The sequence below is a fragment of the Saccostrea echinata genome, unplaced genomic scaffold (assembly GCF_033153115.1).
Source record: "Saccostrea echinata isolate AGI-Se365-2 ecotype Australia unplaced genomic scaffold, CSIRO_AGI_Sech_v1 ptg000046l, whole genome shotgun sequence".
NCBI classification, from domain to species: domain Eukaryota; kingdom Metazoa; phylum Mollusca; class Bivalvia; order Ostreida; family Ostreidae; genus Saccostrea; species Saccostrea echinata.
This window is the reverse complement of record NW_026889795.1, coordinates 12,129,113-12,152,842: the sequence shown is the minus strand read 5'-3', so window position 1 is coordinate 12,152,842 and position 23,730 is coordinate 12,129,113. Positions and strand designations below refer to the sequence as shown.

At 34.7% G+C, this 23,730-nt stretch overlaps 2 protein-coding genes and 1 pseudogene across 2 annotated transcripts; all 3 read right to left on the bottom strand.

The window, feature by feature from the left end:
* Positions 1 to 6,872: 6,872 nt before the first annotated feature.
* LOC133202169 (ankyrin repeat domain-containing protein 29-like) lies at positions 6,873 to 9,229 on the bottom strand. Its single transcript, XM_061337941.1, has 4 exons — positions 8,758 to 9,229; positions 7,649 to 7,930; positions 7,453 to 7,551; positions 6,873 to 7,351 (listed from the first exon to the last, which is right to left on the bottom strand). Exons 1-4 carry the CDS (start codon positions 9,227 to 9,229, stop codon positions 6,900 to 6,902), a joined length of 1,305 nt encoding a protein of 434 aa, XP_061193925.1. The 3' UTR covers positions 6,873 to 6,899.
* Positions 9,230 to 9,231: 2 nt separating this feature from the next.
* On the bottom strand, positions 9,232 to 17,364 carry LOC133202168 (uncharacterized; annotated as a pseudogene).
* Positions 17,365 to 17,915: 551 nt separating this feature from the next.
* Positions 17,916 to 23,352, bottom strand: LOC133202093 (uncharacterized). Its single transcript, XM_061337877.1, has 3 exons — positions 23,114 to 23,352; positions 22,683 to 22,787; positions 17,916 to 17,974 (listed from the first exon to the last, which is right to left on the bottom strand). The coding sequence occupies exons 1-3, from the start codon at positions 23,310 to 23,312 to the stop codon at positions 17,916 to 17,918; spliced, it is 363 nt and encodes a 120-aa protein (XP_061193861.1). The 5' UTR covers positions 23,313 to 23,352.
* Positions 23,353 to 23,730: the final 378 nt, after the last annotated feature.

The following is a 23,730-nucleotide window of genomic DNA, read 5'->3' as shown; positions in this document are numbered from 1 at the left end:
GAAATATACTAAACTAAGAAATTATAGCAGCATTATTTGATAAGTTCTTACAAAATATAAATATAAAACAAAAGAATATCGGTACTGTATTTAGAAATGTTAAAAAAAACAAAAAAAAAAATAAGTTTGCTAAATTCTTGCAGCAAAGAAAATACGCCAAAAATGTTGACAAATTTAAATCGGCATAGTTTCCTTTAAGGTTGGATTTTTTTCAAAAATATTTTGCATCTTTGTTCTTGACATTCATACACAGCAAATAAGATTAAAAAGTGAAACTGTGAAATTTCTTCATCTACGATCATTTTGCCAGTCACAGTCACAAATACCTTTCTGTTTTAACTCTGTGAAAAAGAAATTACGAAAACATTTCCTTTATTTGATGATCTCTGGAAATGACAGATACAAATTGAAAAATATTTTGGAAAGGAACATAAAAAAGTACCTTCAGAAACATATTTTATTTCTTGTAAGTCATTTTTAGCTCTACTGGTCAGAGACCGGAAGAGCTTATGCGATAGTAAGGTGTCCGGTGTCCGTCCGTCTGTCTGTCTGTCCGTCTGTCTGTAAACAATTTTTCAAAATGCTACTCCTCCTACAGTTTTGGTCTGATTTCAATATAAATTGGCACACAAGTAGACTACACTAAGATACATAATTTAGTGCATCAGTTTTTTATTTGGATGAGCGGTGTTGCCATGGTTACTAAAAATAGAAATTTCTGTGAAATTCCTTTAAAACGCTACTACTCCTACAGTTTTGGTCTGATTTCAATATAACTTGGCACACAAGTAGACTACACTAAGATACATAATTTAGTGCATCGGTTTTTGATTTCGATGAACGGTGTTGCCATGGTTACTAAAAATAGAAATTTCTGAGAAATTCCTTTAAAACGCTACTCCTCCTACAGTTTTGGTCTGATTTCAATATGACTGTGTCTGATTTCAATATGGTTTGGCATACAAGTAGACTCTATTAAAATACATAAATTAGTGCATCGGGTTTTGATTTTGATGAACGATGTTGCCATGGTTACTAGAAATAGAAATTTCTTTGAAATTCCTCCAAACAAAACTCCTCGTACAGTTTGGTCTGATTTCAATATAACTTGGCACACAAGTAGACTACACTAAGATACATAATTCAGAGCTTTTTGATTTCGATGAACAGTGTTGCCATGGTTACTAAACATAGAAATTTCTGTGAATTTCTTTTAAAACGCCACTCCTCCTACAGTTTTTATTTGATCTCAATTGAACTTGGCACATAAGTAGACTATATTAAGATACATAATTCTATTTATTGCTGCATGTTGCAAAGTTTCAAATCCAAGTGCTACTTTTTCTTTGTTACATGTATATGTACAGACCAGTAGAGCTACAGTCTCATCAGAGACTTCTGGTTTTTATTCATAAGTTTACTTACTGAGATGACGTCATTTCTTAGTTTGACATGCAGTTTCTCTGTATTTGAGGTGTAGATCAAGCTTTAATCGTAGTTTGTAAAAATAAAAAATAAATACAAAACATGCATAGTAAGATAAGAAAGAGACATATTCTGAAATATATTAATCTACATTTTATTGTCAAACTAAATTGATAATGTGTAGACTTTAAATATAGCCGTGGGGAGCACATTCGTACAGTTACGTGCTAGAATGACAGGTCCAGCCTCATGAAAATATCAAAAGTTCAACCATATCCGCTTCACTATAAATTCTGAATTTTTAAACACGAGTACGTATTATTCCTACTATTCTGAAAAGTGCTGGGAGCTGGTTGTACATTGTTTATTTATTCCATAATCTGATATTATTCCAATGCATATTACATTTTTGTCTGGAGTTTATAAAATTTTAAACAATTCTGACAAACAGCTGATGTAAGCGATGTCACTTTGTCCAAACTCAGCAGAGACCCAATATATACAAATGCAATCACTACAATTTATATTTATTAAAACTACTGCTGTTAAAATAATATTAAAATTGTATTCATTTTCTCTGAATAAATAAAGGCGTATATTTCATGAGCGTCCTTAACCTAGCTGCGTTGGTTCTCAGGCCAGTTTTCTCAAAAATAAATGCGGGAGGAAGGCTCCCCTCTCCCTTTATATCTCATAAAAAACAGACGCGGAATTTTTATATATTTTTTTTTAATAATTTCAAAATTAGCAACTTTTAATCATCAGTGCTTCAACATTGAGTGTAGAAATCAAGAAAAATTAATTCCTGCTTCTTCTCTTGCATCATCTACATTCCGAAGATTCGTGTAATGAAACGACGGCATCCTAAAAATCAGACATGTGTTAAACTTACAGAACCAAACACTTTTAATGATGCATCTGCTCAGTTGCTTAGGTAACACAACTAATCTAAGTCTTAGACTAAGAGTGTTTCAGCACTATAAATAGCACTTATGATTTTTTTAAACATTGTCTAATTTATCAGTCTTTGGTTTACCCACACTAAATGAAATCTGCGAATCTTGCTGACGTCTAAGATCATAGATTGAGGGAATCGTCTTTGATAGCGTTATTCATCGAGTTCTACAAAGGAAAAACCTTCATACCCCCCCCCCCCACACTTTGTATCATGGTAGTTTTACAGTGATTCCCTTATGAATTTGCACTGAAATGAATGCCATCATGACTAAACTTAATCTTGACGCCTTATCCTGTTAACTCGACGGCCATATTTGCGATTCTTAACTAGGCCAATAGTCTGGATCATCTGGATGTTTGTCAAACGTTTTACTGATTTCTAAAATGCAGTCAAAATGCGGTCGGAAATTCCGGATTTTTATTTGGGGACCACACGAGCGCATGAGAGAAATTTTATTTTATGCATTTGAGAATAAAAATGGGTGATGCGCATTGTTGAACGAGATGCAGGCGGGCCTGAGAACCAAGTTATTATTTTTTTTTAGGCTTTAGTGAAATAACCGTCAGTTTTGGTCTCGATTATAGCTCACGTGAGCCGATGGCCCAGGTAAGCTTATCTGATCAATATTTATCAGTTGTCTGTCGTTCTTTTGGCTGTTGTCATTGTCGCTGTCGTAAAATTTTGACAATGCTATCTTCCCCAGAACTGCTGGGTCAATTTCAACCAATCTTGGCACAGAGCATTCTTTGGTAAAAGATTTCATATCTGTTTAATGAAGGACAACAACCTCTTACAAGGGGAGATCATTAAGTAATGGTAAAAATTGGTTGGGATTACAGGGTTTAACACTAAGGCACGTTCGACCGACCCAGTCTAGTAAATGAGTGGTCCGGTTGTGTAAAATGTTCGTGAATTAGACCGATTGGTCGTGCTGATAAAATAACTGTTAACTCCCATTTCAATCTTTCAAATAATGAAATATATGACGATAACGTACAGTATTCAGGCTCAAGAGTCCATCAAACAATACAAAATAGGAGCAGAGCAAACACGGACCTCCAAACATCAGAGGTGGGATCAGGTGCCATGGAGGAGTGGGCATCCCCTGCCGACGGGTCACACCTGCCGTGTGCTCCTTGTCACGATCGGAAAATAAGGGAAAAATCCGTCGACAATTCAGTGTGTAAATAATGGCCTAACAATTTGTATGAAAAACTTCAGTCAGCATTTGACTCAATGATAAATTGTTTTTGCTGACAAGGTCATTGTATCGACCATAGAACTTACGAAATGATGACTTTAAACGAGACAGCTGATATTCTTGTTTCATCAACTTGTTTGTCAATAATTTACCTCGTTTTAGAAATTGTACATACGTAGAGCATGCTCTTGCGTATCGAATCAACTGAGAGATATATACCCCGTATGCAGGTGATGAAGGTATATTGCTGCATAAGTAAGGGATAAATAAATAATCTAAAAACTTTTAAAGAAAATTTCTTATTTCTCTGAAGCCATTGCTGAGTGAAGAAAAAAACCCCGCAAGACACAATCGCTATTTTTAGCCACGGCTGTAATTGAGACAAGTTGCAGTAGAAAATACTGTATCAATATGGTATATATACAGCTATAGTTACGTATAGTATAGTTTAAAATTAATTTCAGGCCCGTAGAATGGGGGGAGGGAGCAAGGGAGCCCCCCTTTTTCTGAGTATAATATCATAGTAAATTTTCCTATAGATGCAGTTTGCCCCCCCCCCCCCCCAATCACACACACTTCTTGATGTTGTAATTTCAAGCACTGGCAATTTGGACAGTAAATAAGGTTTTTCTTTTCTGCTTGTCAGGTAATTTCGGGAAACTGGCTCCAACTTTTGGTCAGTTTTTTTTTTTTTTTTTTTTTTTTTTTTTTTTTTTTTTTTGCTTGCTTGTCAGATTTTTTTTTAGGAGTTGGCCCCCCACTTTTGGCTGCTATGGGCCTGAATTTATCAATATTTACGATAATTATTTTATTAAAGTTTGTTGAATGTTCTTTAAGACTAATAATACTCGAAAATTCCGATCAACCCGACTCATTTGACCTATCGAACAGTCTGTCAAAAATATTGAGACGCGCAAGACGATGTCTTTATTAAGTATGGTTTCGAAAGTTACCTCATTAAAATTCTCGATTATAAGAATTAAATTTGCACGTTTGGTCAAGGCTAGTGATTTTATGGTCAGGGCTAGTAAAAATTATCGGAAGTAGCCCGTTTGGTCTAATATTTGTAAAAGTTAATGTCGAATCTTGCCGTTTTTTTTAAAAATTAAAAGAATAACTGAAACAAGAGGCCACTGGCCTTATAGGTCACCTGAGTATCATGCAACAACTCTCCAACAATTGAATTTGTTTCATGTTTTAAACAAGAGACCATGAAATTCACAATTTTGAAAGAGGCAACATTGGTAATCATAACAATACACTTAGCATGCCTACTTTGATTACTTAATACATAAACCCAGGGGCAGATGAGAGGAACAAAGAAAACAAATGCATTACCACTATATAATCATTAGTGCCCCACCCCACAGAAACCACTGACCCTGGAGCCACATACTTCACAATTTTCGAAGAGACATCTTTGCTTATCGTAAATGGTTGATTAATACCAAAGAGTAAATTTCAAAGTATTCATTCATTTTCAGTATGTGATCCTTAGAGCTCCCTCCAAACGGTAGCCCTGACCCAGGGGCCATGAAATTATCATATTGGAAGAGGCACCCTTCCTTCATCGGCATAATACCCAGGAGCAGAAGAGAAGATTTTCAAATAATTAATGCATTTTCACAAGTATATAATCAATAGAGCCCCGCCCTAACACCAAAACCCCTGACCCAGGGGACATGAAATTCACAATTTGGAAGAGGTACCCTTCCTAATCATAACTATGTACAGGCTTCATTAGTTTAATACCTAGGAGCAGAGGAGAAGATTTTTAAATAATTAATGCATTTTACCATATTAATAATTAGAGCCCCGCCCTAACACCAGAATCCCTGACCCAGGGGCCATGAAATACATAATTTTGGAAGACTATGTACATAACTATGTACATAGTTTATCGGTTTAATAACCACGAGTAGAGGAGAAGATTTTCAAATATTTAATGCATTTTCACTATATAATCAATAGAGCCCCGCACTAACACCAGAACCACTGACCAAGGGGCCATGGAATTAACAATTTTGGAAGAGACACCCTTTCTCATCATAACTATGTATATAGTTCATTGGCTTAATACCCAGGAGCATAGGAGAATATTTTTAAGAAATAATACATTTTCACTATATATTCAACGAAGCCTCGCCCTAGCACCAGAACCCCTGACCCTGGGGCCATGAATTTCACAATTTTGGTAGAGGGCTCAATGCTTATTACAATTATGCCAACAGTTTGACGGCTTCATGTCCAGGAGTAAAGAAGAAGATTTTAAATATTGCATTAATTTTAGTGGCTTTGGCCCCATCCCTCACGCCCCAGGGGGGCATGGACCATGAAGTTCACAATTTTTGTTTCCCTTTAACCATAAATGCTATATCTCAAAATTGGCTGAAATTGGTTGAGTGGTTTCATAGAAGAAGCAGAAAATGTTCAAATGTTAGCGCACAAAGCACGACGACTGACAAAAATAGGTCACCTGAGTGACACATGTGACCTAAAAATGAAACTTCCTGACATAGTGTAAATTAAAGTTTGTTCAGATCATGACCCCATTTTTTTTATCTATTGACAGAGGACTGACATCATCCTTGTTACATAAATTGATGTCGGCACATCAGTTGTTCAGTAACAGTAACAGTTGTACATGTCTACTTTGACAAACTATATGAAGAGGACAGTCTCCATCATTATCACATGAATCGATGTCGGCACAGTTGTTCAGTAACAGTTGCACTGTGCCATCATGTCCATTTTGACAAGCTATAGAAAGAGGACTGTATCCATTCTTGTTACATAAATTAATGTCAGCACCGTTGTTCAGTATCAGTTGTACAGTTCTATCATGTCCATTTTCACCAGCTGCCCAAAGAGAACTGCATCCATCAGTTTCACATAAATTGATGTCGGCTCCGTTGTTCAGTAACAGCTGTACGGTTCTGTCATGTCCATTACGAAAAGTTATACAAAGAGGAATGACCCCATCATTACTACATAAATTAATATCGGCACCATTTGTCAGTAACAGTTGAACAGTTTTATCCTGTCCATTATGACAAGCTAGATAAAGAGGACCGCATCCATTATTTACACATAAATTGATGTCGGCTCCGTTGTTCAGTAACAGCTGTACCGTGGTATTATGTCCCTTTTGACAAGCTATATAAAGAGGACTGCATCCATCATTTTCACATAAATTGTTCTGGCATCGTTGGTAAGTAACAGTTGAACCGTTTTATCATATCAATTTTGACAAGTTATAAAAAGAGGACTGCATCCATTCTGCTTACATAAATTGATGTTGGTACCGTTGTTTAGTTATAGTTGTACCGTGCTATTATGTCCCTTTTGACAAGCTATATAAAGAGGACTGCATCCATCATTTTCACATAAATTGATGTCGGCATCGTTGTTCAGTAACAGCTGTAGGGTTCTGTCATGCCCATTATGACAAGCTATACAAAGAGGACTGACCCCATCATTACTACATAAATTGATATCGGCACCATTTGTTAGTAATAGCTGAACAGTTCTATCATGTCCATTTTGACAAGCTAGATAAAGAGGATTGACTCTATTCTTGTTACATAAATTAATGTCAGCACCATTGTTCCATATCAGTTGTACCTTAATCTCATGTCCATTTTCACAAGCTATATAAAGAGGACTGACTCCATCATAACTACATAAATTGATGTAGGCACCGTTGTCCAGTAACAGTTGTACCGTGCTATCATGTCCATTTTGACAAGCTATCCAAAGAGAACTGCATCCATCATTTTCACATAAATCGATGTCGGCATCGTTAGTCAGTAACAGTTGAACAGTTTTATCATGTCCATTTTAATAGATAATAAAATAAGAAGACTGACTCCATTCTTGTTACATAAATTAATGTCAGCACCGTTGTTTAGTAACAGTTGTGCCGTGATATCATGTCCATTTTGACAAGCCATAAAAAGTGGACTGACTCCATCATTTTCACATAAAATTGATGTCGGCTCCGTTGTTCAGTTATAGCTGTACTGTTCTTTCATGTCCATTATGACAAGCTATACAAACAGGACTGACCCCATCATTACTACATAAATTAATATCGGCACCGTTGGTCAGTAACAGTTGAAGAGTTTTATCATGTCCATTTTGACTAGCTATATAAAGAGGACTGACTCCATCATTACTATATAAATTGATGTCAGCACCGTTGTTCAGTAAAAGCTGTACCGTGCCATCATGTTCATTTTGACAAGCTATATAAAGAGGACTGACTCCATCATTTTCACATAAATTGATGTAGGCACCATTTGTCAGTAACAGTTGAACAGTTTTATCATGTCCATTTTGACAAGCTGTCCTAAGAGACCTGCATCCATCAGTTTCACATAAATTGATGTCGGCATCGTTAGTCAGTAACAGTTGAACAGTTTTATCATGTCCATTTTAATAGATAGTAAAATGAAAGGACTGACTTCATTCTTGTTACATAAATTAATGTCAGCACCGTTCTTTAGTAACAGTTGTGCCGTGATATCATGTCCATTTTGACAAGCTATTTAAAGAGGACTGACTCCATCATTTTCACATACATTGATGTCGGCACCGTTGGTCAATAACAGCTGTACGGTTCTGTCATGTCCATTATGACAAGCTATACAAAGAGGACTGACCCCGTCATTACTACATAAATTGATGTCGGCACCTTTGTTCAGTAACAGTTGTACCGTGATATCATGTCCCTTTTGACAAGCTATATAAAGAGGACTGCATCCATCATTTTCACATAAATTGATGTCGGCACCGTTGGTCAATAACAGCTGTACGGTTCTGTCATGTCCATTATGACAAACTATACAAAGAGGACTGACCCCGTCATTACTATATAAATTGATATCAGCACCATTTGTCAGTAACAGTTGAACAGTTTTATCATGTCCCTTTTGACAAGCTATATAAAGAGGACTGACTCCATCATTTTCACATAAATTGATGTCGGCACCGTTGTTCAGTAACAGTTGTACCGTGCTATTATGCCCATTTTGACAAGCTATATAAATAGGACTGACTCCATCATTTTCACATAAATTGATGTCGGCATCGTTGGTCAGTAACAGTTGAACAGTTTTATCATGTCTATTTTAACAAGCTATATAAAGAGGACTGCATCCATTCTTGTTACATAAATTAATGTCAGCAGCATTGTTTAGTAACAGTTGTACCGTGGTATCATGTCCATTTTGACAAGCTATATAAAGAGGACTGACTCCATCATTTTCATATAAATTGATGTCTGCACCGTTGGTCAGTTGCAGCTGAACAGTTTTATCATGTCCCTTTTGACAAGCTATCCAAAGAGAACTGCATCCATTAGTTTCACATAAATTGATGTCAGCACCGTTGGTCAGTAACAGTTGAACAGTTTTATCATGTCCATTTTGACAAGCTATATAAAGAGGACTGACTCCATTCTTGTTACGTAAATTAATGTCAGCACCGTTGTTTAGTAACAGTTGTACCGTGATATCATGTCCATTTTGGCAAGCCATAGAAAGAGGATTGACGCTATCGTTGGTACATAAATTGATGTCAGAGCCATTGTTTAATAAGCAAATAAAGGTTCCATTACGTCTTTTCCCCTTATTTGTATCCATTCCGGCTTCTTTCATATGTTCGTCGTCATTTCCAGCAGCTAATGATAATGGAAACCACCTGTCGTCAGTTGTTAGCTTGTTTACGTCAGCACCGAATCTTATCAATTCCCCAATTATTGAAAAATTATAAAATACAGAAGCAATGTGAATTGGTAAAAAATAATCCCATGTTTCGATCATTGCTAATTTTTTATATTCCTCACTGAGAAAATTTAATAGGTTTAAATCGCCATTTGCACATATAGCAGAGAATTATGGATATTCTTTCAACTTAGTTTCAGGGATTGTGTTTAAGAAAAAAGAAGAAATATCAGTATGACAAAATACGATAAGCCCGACCAAAGGACATATTTCACAGTACAAAACAAGGAAACCAAGCCTTGACAAACCAGTGCCTTCAAATGATTTTGAAAATTCCGATCTGTCTATTTCACATTTAATTCTGACAAGAAGCTTTCCGGCTGAATCAACTTTTTCCTTAAAAGATTTGATCACATTCTTTTTCCTTAAACATGGATTGAGCAGAACATCTACAAGGTGCTGTGTTTGCATGTCAATAATAAATCTGTCCACAAGATCTCCAATATATTCTTCAGGCAGGTAAACAGTGAAGGGATCTCGATCTTTCTCTTCTGTATCGTCGTCTATTCTCATCCGACGTCGCAGAAAACCACTGTCTGCGTACTGTATTGTCTCTTTTGGGCAATCGACACCAAGTACCAATGTCGATATTTCCATGATGAAATCGTGAAGGAATTGGAAAGTATGTCCGACACATTTGACCAGTGACCCTTTAAGTTGGTGGAGGGTACTGCGAATGACTGCTATATTTGTATTCACATATTCTTAAAATGTCTCTGTATTTCTGGAAAGAATTGTCCTTGCTTCTGATGGTTTCAACATTCAAGTTATTGTTAAAAACAACAATAAAATTAAGTAGCAATATTTCTCTTTATCTAATTCTTTCAAACGTTCGATGTCCTTTTTTATGATTTCAAAGGGGTGTTTAAATAAACTTATTCCTTTCTTTTTGTAAGTTGATTCATTTGAAAATAATTTACAAAGCAAGGGAAAATAAGCTTCTGATCTAATAATTTCTTTGATATTTTCCTCAGACAAATGCATATGTTGACAGTATTTATTTAGGATCTTTCTTTTCTCTTCCGCTGAAAGTTTCCATTTCTCGCTGTCAATTTCTACTATGTTTGAGTCCTCTTTGAGAATTCCTTCTAATCTCTTGTCATAAATGACACATCTCGTACATGACACTAGTAATTTAACCTTCTTTAAGCAAGTCGCTAGCGTGTTCTCATATGTTTTCCATGAATTATATGAAACGTCATCTAATGACTCCTTACCAATAGGATCATTTAGAACAAACAATATTCGATTATCTGGCGATATTTCAAGAGAACATATTTCTTTTATTTCTTTTACCTCATCGACAGGTTTGATATTCCATTCATTTTCTTCAAACTTCAGTGCGATGTGTTGGATAATTGCAGTTTTTCCGCATCCAGAATTTCCGACAACCGTTACCAGGTTTTGACTTCTATTTTTTTTCTTCTACAAAATTACATGCTGTTGTTGGGACAAAGTGTGAGTTATCTTCTCGCCAACTTTTCAAAATATCTTCAATTAGAGTTGTACCTACAAATATTGAAAAAAAAATATATAATCAAAAGATATTTTGAAAATGTTATTACTTTCATGCATTACATTCCTCTTTTTATACTATAATTGTAAACAATGTAATACACCAGGAAAATATGTCTTTAACTCTTTTCTTTATTGAAGAAAAGACTTGAGCAAATAAACCTACACGTTAAATGAGAAATTGCATTACTTTATATTTTGTCTAATAAATATGTTCTAATTTTGTTTCAAATCTTAATGAATGTGTATATAACATTTAAATTTGTCATTGATTACATGAATATAGTTTCCTTTTTCTTATTTTCTCTCAATCTATATTTAGTTATATTATCTTCATTAAAATCATGTCAGAAATAACTGTGCATTATTGGTTTATAGATACGTTATATTGATAGACATAACGAGTACACATTGTATGATGATAATTTCAGAAAACTAAACAACAAACCTCTATCACTCTGCTCATTGACTCTCTCCAGGAGTGATTCCTGTGTTAGGGCTTCGGAAGTTTGAGATGTTTGGTTCTTAATGGAATCATATCGAACTTCTACACAGGATGACATGTCTAAGAATATAATAAGATACATAGAATAATATTGATTGTAAGTTATACTGTCATGATAAAGTTTTAAAGCATTATAGCCAATAAAAATATAACAGTTTCATATTAGTAAATCAAAATTAGTTAACTAAATTTAACTAATGTAAAGGATTGATACTGAAAAAAAGTTGTAAGACTGATAGAATGACAAAACAGTAACAAAATATTTGATCTGGAAGGACTTAAAGAGGTTCGTTCCTGAGCTTTTGGGCAGATTTTTGTCTGAATTAGAGTAAGGGTTAGGAATTAAGAAAAAGAAAATGACGTTTCCTTCGAAATGTTAGCCTTTAAACTTTTGAGAAAAGCAAACATCACAAAAGATAAAAAAAAATGTTAGGCTTGAATGAAATGAACTATGAAAATACAGACACATTATATGAAGAAGCAAAGAAGTCCTTGAAGAAGTTCATGGGTGAAGGTGGACATGCACAGTGTGACAACAAGAATCTAGAAACTAGAACCAGCATTTTTAGCAGAAAATAAAGAGACGCTATTGGCTGCAGGTTATGAACAAAGAGGTGGCAACTATGGATATCGGCAAAGTGGATGCTTTTATCATAGAAGGGGTTGTGGTAAAGGTTTAGGATTTTACTCATCACGGCACAGAACTAGAAAATCTCCACATGCAAGGAAAGATGCTGATGAAAAAAAAAACTTGATATGCAGATCGTGTGGATTATTCCAAAACCCCGAAGCAAAGTGTGTAGACAGTGTGGAAAATGTACACATCACAGAGGAAGAGCCCTCAGCAGAACATGCAGTTTTGTTAAAAGGATACAATAAAATGAATTCGAAGTCAGCCAACTTTGGACAGAAGCATGAAACTGTATAGTGCTTTATAGTGCATGCAATAGCAATGTTTGTGAAAAAAAAAAAAAAAAAAAAAAAAAAAAACTTGGTTACAGAGTTACCTTGGCTCATTGAAGAAAAGTGTTCGTTGGAAAGTCCTGAGAAGTGATGGACATAGAGTGTTTAAATTTGGAGGTGGAACAAGATTAAAATTTGAAGGTAAATACGAACTACTTAGGTGTATAATTGGTACACCTATTACGGTAAACACGGATGTCGTTGACTTAGACATACCATCACTGCTCTCCAGAACTGGGGGTAAAATTGGATTTGGAGAAGGATACTGCTGTCATCATGGGACAAGATGTGAAACACAATTTAACTACATATGGGTAATATTGTATACCAGTTGACAAATTTAGAGAGTGTGCCTGTAGAAGAGGTAAACTCGGTTAAGCTTGAAGAAATAAAACCTGAAAAGTGAAAGTCATCTCTCTCGAGATTTCGTTGGCAATTTGCACCCTCCCCCCTAAAAGAGATTTGTACCTTTGTTAAAAGATGCAGGAGCATGGAAGGAAGAGTTTGAGGAAATAGGACAAAACTAAGACCTTTGTAAAGAATATGCAAAAACTCCACCAAGACCAGTAGTATCAATGCCTATGGCAAAAGAATTCAATGAGAAAATTGCGATGGACCTCAAACAGTCTTTTGATGTTACACATGACAGATATGTGGTCTAGATATACAGTTTCGGTTTTCATAAGAGACCAAGTGATGTGATTGATGTTATGTTGAAGAACTGGGTCGGAGTATATGGAGTAATGGGAGCTTTGATGACGGACAATGGAGTTGAATTTAGTTCAGACGAAATGCCAGAAATAGCATTTATTCTCAACATTCGTTTGTGCAAAGCAACAGGAATGAGCCCTTTTCAAAATGGACTTTGCAAAATTGTTCGTGCTGTAACAGATGTCGTGCTGATCAAACTTGAAGGCTAAAATAAAGTGTTGGTATTAAAACACTTTTTGCATGGGTAAATATGGCAAGACACTCATTACAAATGTGGAATGGATTTAGCAGCGATCAGTTAATATTTGGACAGAATCCAAATTAACCACAAATCATGAAAGGAAATTCGCCTGCATTAGAAGGAGCTACAAGTTCCTAGACATTGTCTAAACATTTGAACACCCTGCATGAATCAAGACGTGCCTTTATTCAGATTGAAGGAGATGAAAGAAAACGAAGAGCTCTGCGTACAAAAGTAAGGACAGCAGAAGAAACATATGACAATAGTGATTTGTTGTTTTATAAAAGAGAGGTTCAAGAGCGCTGGTTAGGACCTTGAAAAGTTGTATTTCAAGACAGAAAAGTTGTGTTTGTGAGGAAAGGGAGTGTCTTTGTGAGAATATCCGCTAACAGACTGTGCAAAATTAAACATGATCAATCAGAAATAAAACTGAATGAAGATAGTATTGAGCAGCTTAAATAAGGATGCAAACAGTCACAAATGGACCTTGCTGTGCTCACTGAAGAAAATGGAAAAATTCTAATGGAGATAGTATGCTGTCATCTTGATGATTTTTTAAACGCTGGAGAAAGGGAATTTGAGAACTTGTTGTGTAAACTAATACATAGATTTCTAGTTGGTAAAGTTGAGGAGCAAGATTTTCCGTATACGCAGTACAGTTAAGGTGCCAAATGGAAATCTAGGCGAATGTTTTAGATAGAAAATACATTCTTTAGAAGGATGGGCGATTCTTTTTAGGACTTTACTATCATCGGACAAATGTAATGTGGTTGAAAACTACATGTTGAGGACGATTAAATGTCTTATTTAGACTTGTCACATGATGTGGCAGTCACGTGATTTTAGCAAATATATCTGCAGTATTGAGGTCATCTATCAATTCCAATATTGCAAGGGCATAACCAAGTTAAAAATCTATATTTATTTATTGTGTGTTGTTTTACGTCCCATTCGAGAATTTTTTACTCATATAGAGAAGTTACCATATACCGGTGAAGGGCTTCAAATTTTGACCTTTACTCGGCACTCAGGGCCATTGAGCAGTGAGGTATCATGATCGTGCCAATGCCTGCCGTGACACGGTGCCTCGTTTTTTAAGGTCTCATCCGAAGGACCCGCAACTTTCACTTCAAAGTGCCGAGCGCACGGCGAAGGAACAGTTGCTACCTATTTTTTTATCGACTTAGGTCTGTCGCGGCCGAGATTCGAACTCACGACCTTCCGATCACGGAGCAAGCGCTCTACCGACCGTGCTACCGTGAACGGTGTTAGTTAAAAATCTAAGTTTAATTTATAATTATTTTCAATACCCTTCTGTGAATCTGCATACAAATATACAGCAGTATCGCTTTTCTAGGGAATGTACGGGAAATATGTGAGTAAAATCATAAAACAGACATCGCTTCCAAGTTAATGGCATTTTTTATGTCTGAAAATAATATTGAATTACAAAATACATTTTTCATTTTATAAAATATAACTTGATCCGCCTCTTACTGCATACAAACTGCATCAAATTTTCCGATATGATGTCACATTGACAAGTGCATTGCTATCAGTGAATTGTTAATATATTGCTGTTAGGGATTTGACCAACGACAAAAATACATGCAATAGTAAGCATTGATGTAGTTTAAAGCTATCCAACAGTTTAAAATAGCAAATCATTTCATTTTGTGGTAATTTGAAGACCTTGTATTTTTGTGTGATGTCATAGTAAGCATTTCCCGTATAAATTAAGCCCCGCCTCCTCATTGTAGCCTTAACTGTGCTGCGTACATGTATTGGATTCCACATAAATTAGAATAAAAATGGAATTATTGTAGATCACTCAATGTTTAAAGAGAAGTACGATCACCAGCACGTTGATAAAAAATTCGATTCAGAAACATGAATAACTTACTACAGAAAAACAAGCTTTATACCGTAAATTAATTGGACATCTCAAGGTACAAGGCCAGTTTTAGCATATGAGATGGTGGATCTAAGTACCAAATTAAAACTGCAACAGTTACATACATGCTGAGAGCAATAAAAGTTATCGGAAAATTGAAAGACATCAGACCGACTCAGCTTTTCCCTCCACTATATGGGACAGCTAAAAAGGACTGCGAGATTGTTGTCCTTTTATCGGATGCAGCGCTGGCAAATATATACGAGGGAAAGGAAATTACTGGAGGATAACAAAATAAAAAAAAAAGCTGTTCCTTCAATAATTGTTTCAGAAGCCTAAAGTTCGCAGGAGGGCCTAGAGTATGCGTTGTACTACAGGAAACTACTAGTGGAGATGTATAAATTGGAAGTAGATATAATACCAATCACTGCATTTATGGACAACAAGAGTGTTTGTGAGGCATCACTTTCTACAAAAATGGTGGATGACAAACACCTTAGAATTGACATAGATGTAATAAGTGAAATAAAGAATAACAATAATGTACAGGTGAAATGGTGTCCAGGAAAATGCAGCTAGCCAATTGTATGACCAAGCGTGGAGCAAATGGTATGGAGCTTAAAATTCTCCAGACAGGGAAGATGCTAGAAGAATTTGTGTGAACTTTTTTGATAGACATTGTATGAAATATATGAAGATAACGAACAGTATTCAGGCTCAAAAGTCCATCAAACAATACAAAATAGGAGCAGAGCAAACACGGACCTCCAAACATCAGAGGTGGGATCAGGTGCCATGGAGGAGTGAGCATCCCCTGCCAACCGGGCCACCCTCCGTGTGCTTTTTGTCATGATCGGGAAATAACGAAAAAATCCGTCGACAATTCAGTGTGTAAATAATGGCCTAACAATTCTCAAATACATCTCTATGCTAGGGGGGCAGAATAGATCCCTGGTGAACAGAGGGTAGTCTAACCCAATGAGGGTCATTATTGTCAATATAAATACATGTAAATATTAAGTATACTGATTTTCATTGACCATGTTGATATGTTAAATCTCTTTATAAACAACTCCATCAAATATCCTCGAAAAAAGAAATTAAAGTAAATGTTAATATGTTCTAGAACATACATCAAGAGAGATAACTCTGAGTGTAGAACTCTTCTGTGATTAGAAAAAGTATTGGTTGATGTGTCTGAGTAAAGTATGTGTGTGAAAAGAGTGTGTTCACTGTTGTGATTGGTTGGTTATCCCTTGAAAATATTGATTAAGACATAACATGCCAATTTTTCATTTTGACAAATAAAAATATAAAATAAGAAAAAATATACTTTGTTTTAGAGTTTCAATTGTATATTGTATGATGTTGGTAAGTGATCAGAAGGGCGTTATAGGATTTTATCATGTGATCAGCTTTATTTCATATCCCAGTGAATCTCTAAAAATGATATTATTTCTTGAATTTTTTTCTCTCAGAAATTGTGATATATTTATACAATACCCCCCCCCCCGAAAAAAAATCTCAATCTATGATACTGTAAATCATCATTGTTTGTGGGGGACCAAAGTTCGTGGGTTTCGTGGGTCACCCTAATCCAAGTATTACATCCCATACATTCATTGAACTGTCTCAATAAACCAGTTACCTACGAAATTACGTCCAAACGAACAAAATTTTGCTTACCCATGAAGATTAACCCCATCGAATTAAAATGTTACCACAGTAGATATCTCTATACATCTGATCAATTGATCGACATACAACTGTACGTTGTTTTGTTTTGGATTTTTGAAGTCGTTGTCAAACCCTTTTCACTTAGCTGTTAAAAGTTCTGAAGTTTTCTAAAATTGTCCATTTTTGTCCCTATTTCTATTTTTTAGTAACGGAATTTTTTTTTCATAAAAGAGGCTGTTTTCATATCGGTTTTTAAATATCTTTTCTTCTCATCAATTTGGAATACAATTTTTCGAATACAATTTTTAATCAAAAAATGTAATCTTGTCAAATATAAGTATACATCATCTGCTTCATGGGTGTCTGTGTTTCGAATTCTACGACTAACCTCCTTCACTTCGGTCTTCATTTTCTTTCTCCGGTAATAAAGCATCCGTTTCTAAATATTGACTCTGCAGTAAATTCATCCTTATTCCTACAGAAGGCATCTTATCTATTAATAAAATACATTAAATGCTATTTGTTTTCTTTTGAATATTTTTAGATTTAAAATTTCAAAAATGTAACTAATCGATGTTTTTCAAAATTTTGTGTCTTTTAAATCCGTCTCCACATTTTCCCCATTCTATATAAAGGACATTGTCTTTACAGGGATTTAAAAAGAATTAGAAAAATTTACCTCCAGTTTGCTTTTCATTGGAATTACGAGAACGTTTTCGTTTCCAAACAAAACATAAACAGAGCACTATAACGACAAGTACAGCTATTACCACGGGTATCGCTATCCAGTTTTTTCTACCAGAAATATCCCCCAGACTGGTAGAAGTGTTCCATAATAGCGTGACATTGATTGTAGGAGAAACAGTCGTGACATCCAGGTCACTACAAATTTTTTTTTTTTTTTTTTTTTTTTTTTTTTTTTTTTTTTTTTGGAAGCAAGGTAACCTTTGTGTGCAACATTGTGTTTAATGTATAGGAAGGAATTATATGATTTACAATAAATTCATATTTTATTGTAGAATTACCTGCTTACACTAGGTCAGGTAGGGTCAGCTAGATAACATCTTTTTTGTTTGTTGATTTTTGTGCAAGCTGGAACTAGAGATACAAAACTCAGCTAATATATTATTAATATCAGTCTTGCATTTTTCATTTATTTAACAGACAGATAAACCTTTTTTTCTTTACAAAAAAAAAAATCACATAAACGCTTAAAATCAACAAAAATCAGAGATTTAAAAAAAAAATGAAATATACTTATTTGATAATTTCATTTAAATGATAAATTACACTTGAAATTTTACCAAAAAATATCATATGCATGCTAGAATTACCAGTAATTTACAAATGAATGTTGTGCAATCCAAAACATATTTATTCATTTTGTTTGTTTGTTTTGTTTTGTTTTTTTTTTTTTTTTTTTGTTTTTTTTGTTTTTTTGTTTTTTTTTGGTTTTTTTTTGAGGTGGGGGGGGGGTTGTTTTGTTTTTGGGTTTAGGGGTGGGGTGGGGGGATGAAGATAGTTTTTGCAGTTTAAGCGTAACAGATAAAAGGGAATTCAATAGATTATGACAAGATCAAATTCTATAAATTGGAATACATTTTTTTGTACGAAAAAATAAGTCCAATCAAAAGATAAAAAAGAAATACTTATTTTTTTCACTATATATAACGAAACTTTTGGATGAAAGAAATATACTATCTACATGTGGTTTATTTTCCTTATAAAAACTTTTTTTGACTTAACAATATGCATTCATTTTCAATCATTAATACAGAATAGAAGTTTTTCGAAACGATTTTTTTATTAGTCGCATACGTTAAGATCACCTTGTTTGGTTTTATTTTTCTGTCCGTCTGTTCAAAAGGAAGCAGACTTTAAAAAGAGAGTTTAGGCTTTTCAATTGACCAATGCCAAGGTATCAAAACCTTTTTTTAAAAGTCTTAGGTTGAAAAACTGATTACAAGTGAATGATTTTATAAATGAAAATATATGTTGATTTATGTTAAGCAGTACATCTAAAAACTAGCAAATTGTAATGTTTCTTGAATAGACATGAACAATTTCAAAAAAAAAATAATAATAATCATTTATTTCACTTTTCCAAGTTTAAAGAGGTAAAAAAATATAAAACGAATTTTTCAGAGGATATTAGTATATTTAATACTGTGTTCAAAGTAGGTACTGATTACATTTGTTTGTTTAACATCCCTTTTGAGAGTTTTTCACTTAAGCTTGTCGGTGGAGGACTGCGAATTTTAGACCTATGCTTTGCACTTAGTGCCATTGAGTACTGAGGGATCTTTTAATGCCAGCACCTGCTGCGACAAGGGAAGAATGATCTATGGTTTATATGCTCTCATCCGAAAGATCCGAATCCACGTCCAGCAGTGAGATTACAGTTGGCGACGTTAGTATCAAGACCTTACTCCGCAACGCTCTAACCTCTTTGCCACGTAGGCTACTGTTATGATTACGTAATCAATAGTGAAAATCATTCAAATGGTACGTCTGAATATGGCAGAGAAAAAACGTAAACCGAGCTGGACAATGGAAGAATGTTTGCATCTCAGGCGCTTATTCATTGATAATAAAAACATTTTGAGGGCTAAATTCGGCACCGGAGTGACCACTCGAAAGAAAAGGGAAATTTGGAAATCCATTACTGATAAAATTAATGCTGCCAACCCTTCAACAGTCCGAACCGTTGAAGAAGTTGAAAAGAAGTGTCATAACCTTCATATGAAGGGAAGGAGAGAACTACCTGATTTCATCAGAAGTTTGTAGAAAACAGGATCGTGAAATGTTGAACGTTATTTATGTCAGGTATGTTGTTTACTGTACCTAAAATACGAGTGATATATGGGCGATAACTCTATTGAGGCATAAAATAAATTCTTACAGTAACCGCGAGATTCTAAATTTGATATTTTAAGAGATTCATATTGTGTTTAAGAAATGATTTTATCAACCACCAAAGTTAGACTGTCCAATAAGCCTTTATGGATCGTTTTAATTCGACTGATATATAATACGAAACGAGGGTATAAAATAATAAAGGTAGTTCCGAAAAGTAGGTCAAATTTCAGTATATCTCGGAAACTTTACGGAATTTCGGAAGACCTTTAGTAATAATGTAGATTGTTTATATGTGAAATGTGAATATATATATGAATAGAAGATAATTATAATTCTAAATCATTTGATTGATTTATGAGTGTATTACTGGCCAGTGAAGGTACCCAATGCGAGAATATGCATACCTTTATTCCCCCCCCCCCCTTCCCACAGGCCAACCAAGTTTTTTCAGTATAAAGTGACAGTGACCAATACATATACAGAGTACTTTATGCTTTACATACCGCGAAGACATTGTTTTGTCACAAACTGCCAGAGATTCTAAATAAGTGCCCAAATTCCAAATTATGAATTTTTCAGTAAACAGAAAAAAAATGTTTATACATTATCGGAACAATCAACTTACAAAATAGGCTTACGTGCCATAAAATTAAATTATTATATCAAAATCCAACTACATGTAGGAAATTTTTCAGCTTCATGCATTTATGCACATAATGCATAACAAAATGTGTGATGTTATAACATTCAACAAAAAGAGGGGGGGGGGGGATCAAGAGAATAGAATGAGGTTGGACTAAATTCCTTCATTCCTGGAAAAGGAATTAGTTGCAGCCTATAACAAATTAACAAGTCATGATGAAAATATTTTTAAAAATGATACAATTGCATCTATGATATCTCTTTGATAAAATATTTCACTTTTTAAATTATGGATTTTTTCTTCTTTTTTTAAAATACCCCCCCCCCAAATAAATAAAAAATAAAATGAGTAAATTTACACAGGTGGGGGACCAGCAGAGAAACCTTTAAGTGCATTGTCACAAGCTGTTCAAGAGGTAATTGGAGAGGAAAATGTTTCCATCTGTGGAATACATGGGGCTTTTGATTTCTCTTAGATGACGTTTAACACTTTCAACAGTGGTGTGGAAGACATCCCATCTGATTCTCTGCGAGAATAAAGCTTTCTTAAAGAGTCTGTCAACTATATTACTGTTTTTTCTCGGTGTCGCCTGTTCATAACTGTTTTTAATAGTAAAAGGGATCATTTGGAGGTAATTCTAAAAAAGAAATTAAACAGTCGAGTGCTGAAGGATTTTCAGCTTGATCCACAACTCCCAACATACACGAGTCACACTATTATCCACAAAGACGTGTCACTGGGTACCTCGGACTTCCAAATGCCACCAACTTCTCTAAGAGAAACAACTACAGTTAAATGTAAATTAGCCAGAGAGAAACTTCAACTTGAAATTGAAAACCTCCGTCCGAGAAATGCCCTTCTGAGACAACAATTGAAAGATTTCAATAAAAAAGACTTATAAAAAATATTTCAATTTTCAGCATCATCATCATCACTGTCCTCATCAAAATCATCGTCACTTTCTCCATCCTCATCAATGATTGGCGTGTTGAGCAATTTTGCTGAATTATGAAGTACGGCTCAAGCCATTATAATCCTGCAACCCCTCTCTGGACACATCCTTATCTTTGAATGTATAGTACGTGGAAACGTCTTTTTCATTGTCCTATGGCTCTCTCCACAATGCATCTTGTCACCTTGTGTGAACTATGAATGAAAAATAAATCATGGATTAATGAAGCATGAAATAAGGAAAATAATGGGAAGGGGTGGGGGGGGGGGTTCAAGTTCTAACTGGAAAATGCATATTATCAAATTTTTAAATCAATAATTTTCTACGAAAATAATGTTTTCACATTTCAGTGTACTTTTTAGTTAATTAATTTTGTTGAATTCAATTATTCCTGAGTAAAAAGTAAAATTCAATATTGTCAGGGCCGTAGGAAACAATTTCAGGTTATCAGCGTAAATTAAATTTGAACATATATCAGTATCGTATATACTATCCCTTTCCTCATCGTCAGAACCACTCAATATTGCATATGTGCTTACTTTGTGGACATATGCAAGATTGACCATGGGTTTCCAAGAAAATTTTTTTATGGTCTCGGGTTTTTAACACGGCTTTACAACTTTGATAAAATGCGACTACGTCCAGTATATGGCAATGTGCATCTACGACAATTTGCACTTTAATGCTATGGCAGTTTTGCGATTTACGAATTCTTCCTCATTAACTGTAGGACGTAGTATCCTAACATGGGTCCCGTCTATAGCGCCAAGCACTCCTGGAAAATTGGCAATTGCGTGCAAGTCTGCTTGAATTGTCTGAGAGTCAGTGGAAAATTTCATGTACCTTCGTCTGATATGCAGTCGAGTTAAGACTGTAGAAACCCTCTGTATTATTCTGAACACAGTTAATTGGTGAATTCCAAAATCATCCCCGTTACATAACTGCATTTTTCCTGTTGCGAAATAGCTAAGAGCTATCATGACTTGTAAATTAGTTGGTATGCTACAATTTCGACTTGTTGCTGGTGAAACGAAATCGACAATCAGCGTCCCGATATGTTCAATCCATGCATTGTCTATCAACACGATAGCGTGTGATAAGCCCTTATCTATTATATTCTGTAAAGGGATCTAATCTCTGCTTAAAAACACGTCTGGCAGCCATTTTGCTATTGTATGCAAAATGCTAAAAACATTAAGAAAGGTGGGGTGTTGCTTAACTTTAAGCATATTCTAAGTAAGAATAAGAAGCATCATGCAATCCACTTACAACGCCACAACGTCACTCTACTTAGCGTAAATCGGCACTTAAGAATATGCTTAGCAGAATAAGAATGTTTAAAAAAAACTTACATTCCAGCATCAGTTTGGATTGGTAGTGCTTGCTGGGACAGCCTTCAGTAAAATGTAGACACGATCTGTTGTTTAAATATCCAGATTGTAGAACCATACAATTTCCTGTCGATTAAAATGTTAATGATGCATTCTACATAGAAGTTACAAAAAAGGTATTAAACTTTGTTTAAAGGCATAAATTATTTAATTTGTTTAAATTGAACCCTCGTTAGGCTTTAATATAATTGCTCTTTTTAAAAAAAAATGTAGGTTACATGCAGAATCCATAACAATCAAGTGCAGAAAAAACAATGGAAGAAGGACATGCATGTAATATGTTACTTAATATATGAAAATATACATGAATTGTTGTTTTAAAATAAGATGATCATTAAATAGCATTAATTTTATCAGCATGGTCAGAATAAACATACAACATTTTATTTTACTATTTTCAATCAAAAAGCTGGTGTGGTAACACAATTCCACAAGCTGAGATAAGTCCGACGATGGAAGACAATGATATGTGTTTTCAAACTTGTCAATTCCAGAACAGTTCAATCTTTTGGAGGCATAGACAATTTCAGAAATGTTCCCCGGACAACTGTTAACTGGAAAAACAGTTCCTCTAGATTGTGCTGTGGGCATCTGTAAAGATTCAATAATGCTATACAGATAGTATTTTGCATTATATTTTATGCATTATATTTTACATCATGCATTATATACACCAGAACACAGTATTGTAAAGGCTGCATAAAGAGACCAAGGCCTAATCTATAGGGAAATGTTTACTGTGACATCACAAAAACTAGTAACTCTTAACTATAACAGAAAATAAAATAATTTGGGATTTTCAAATGTAGAGTTATAAACTATAGCATTTATTTTATTCTTAGTTAAGTCTAACAAACAAAAAGTTTTAACAAGTCATTGATCGCAAAGGCCATGTCGACATGACGTAATCATGGTACAATTTGAGGTATTTTATGTGCAGAGTTATACGGATCAAGTGATTTTCTCAGAGTTAAAAATGCATTCTTTTATTAAGCAAAATTTTATATAC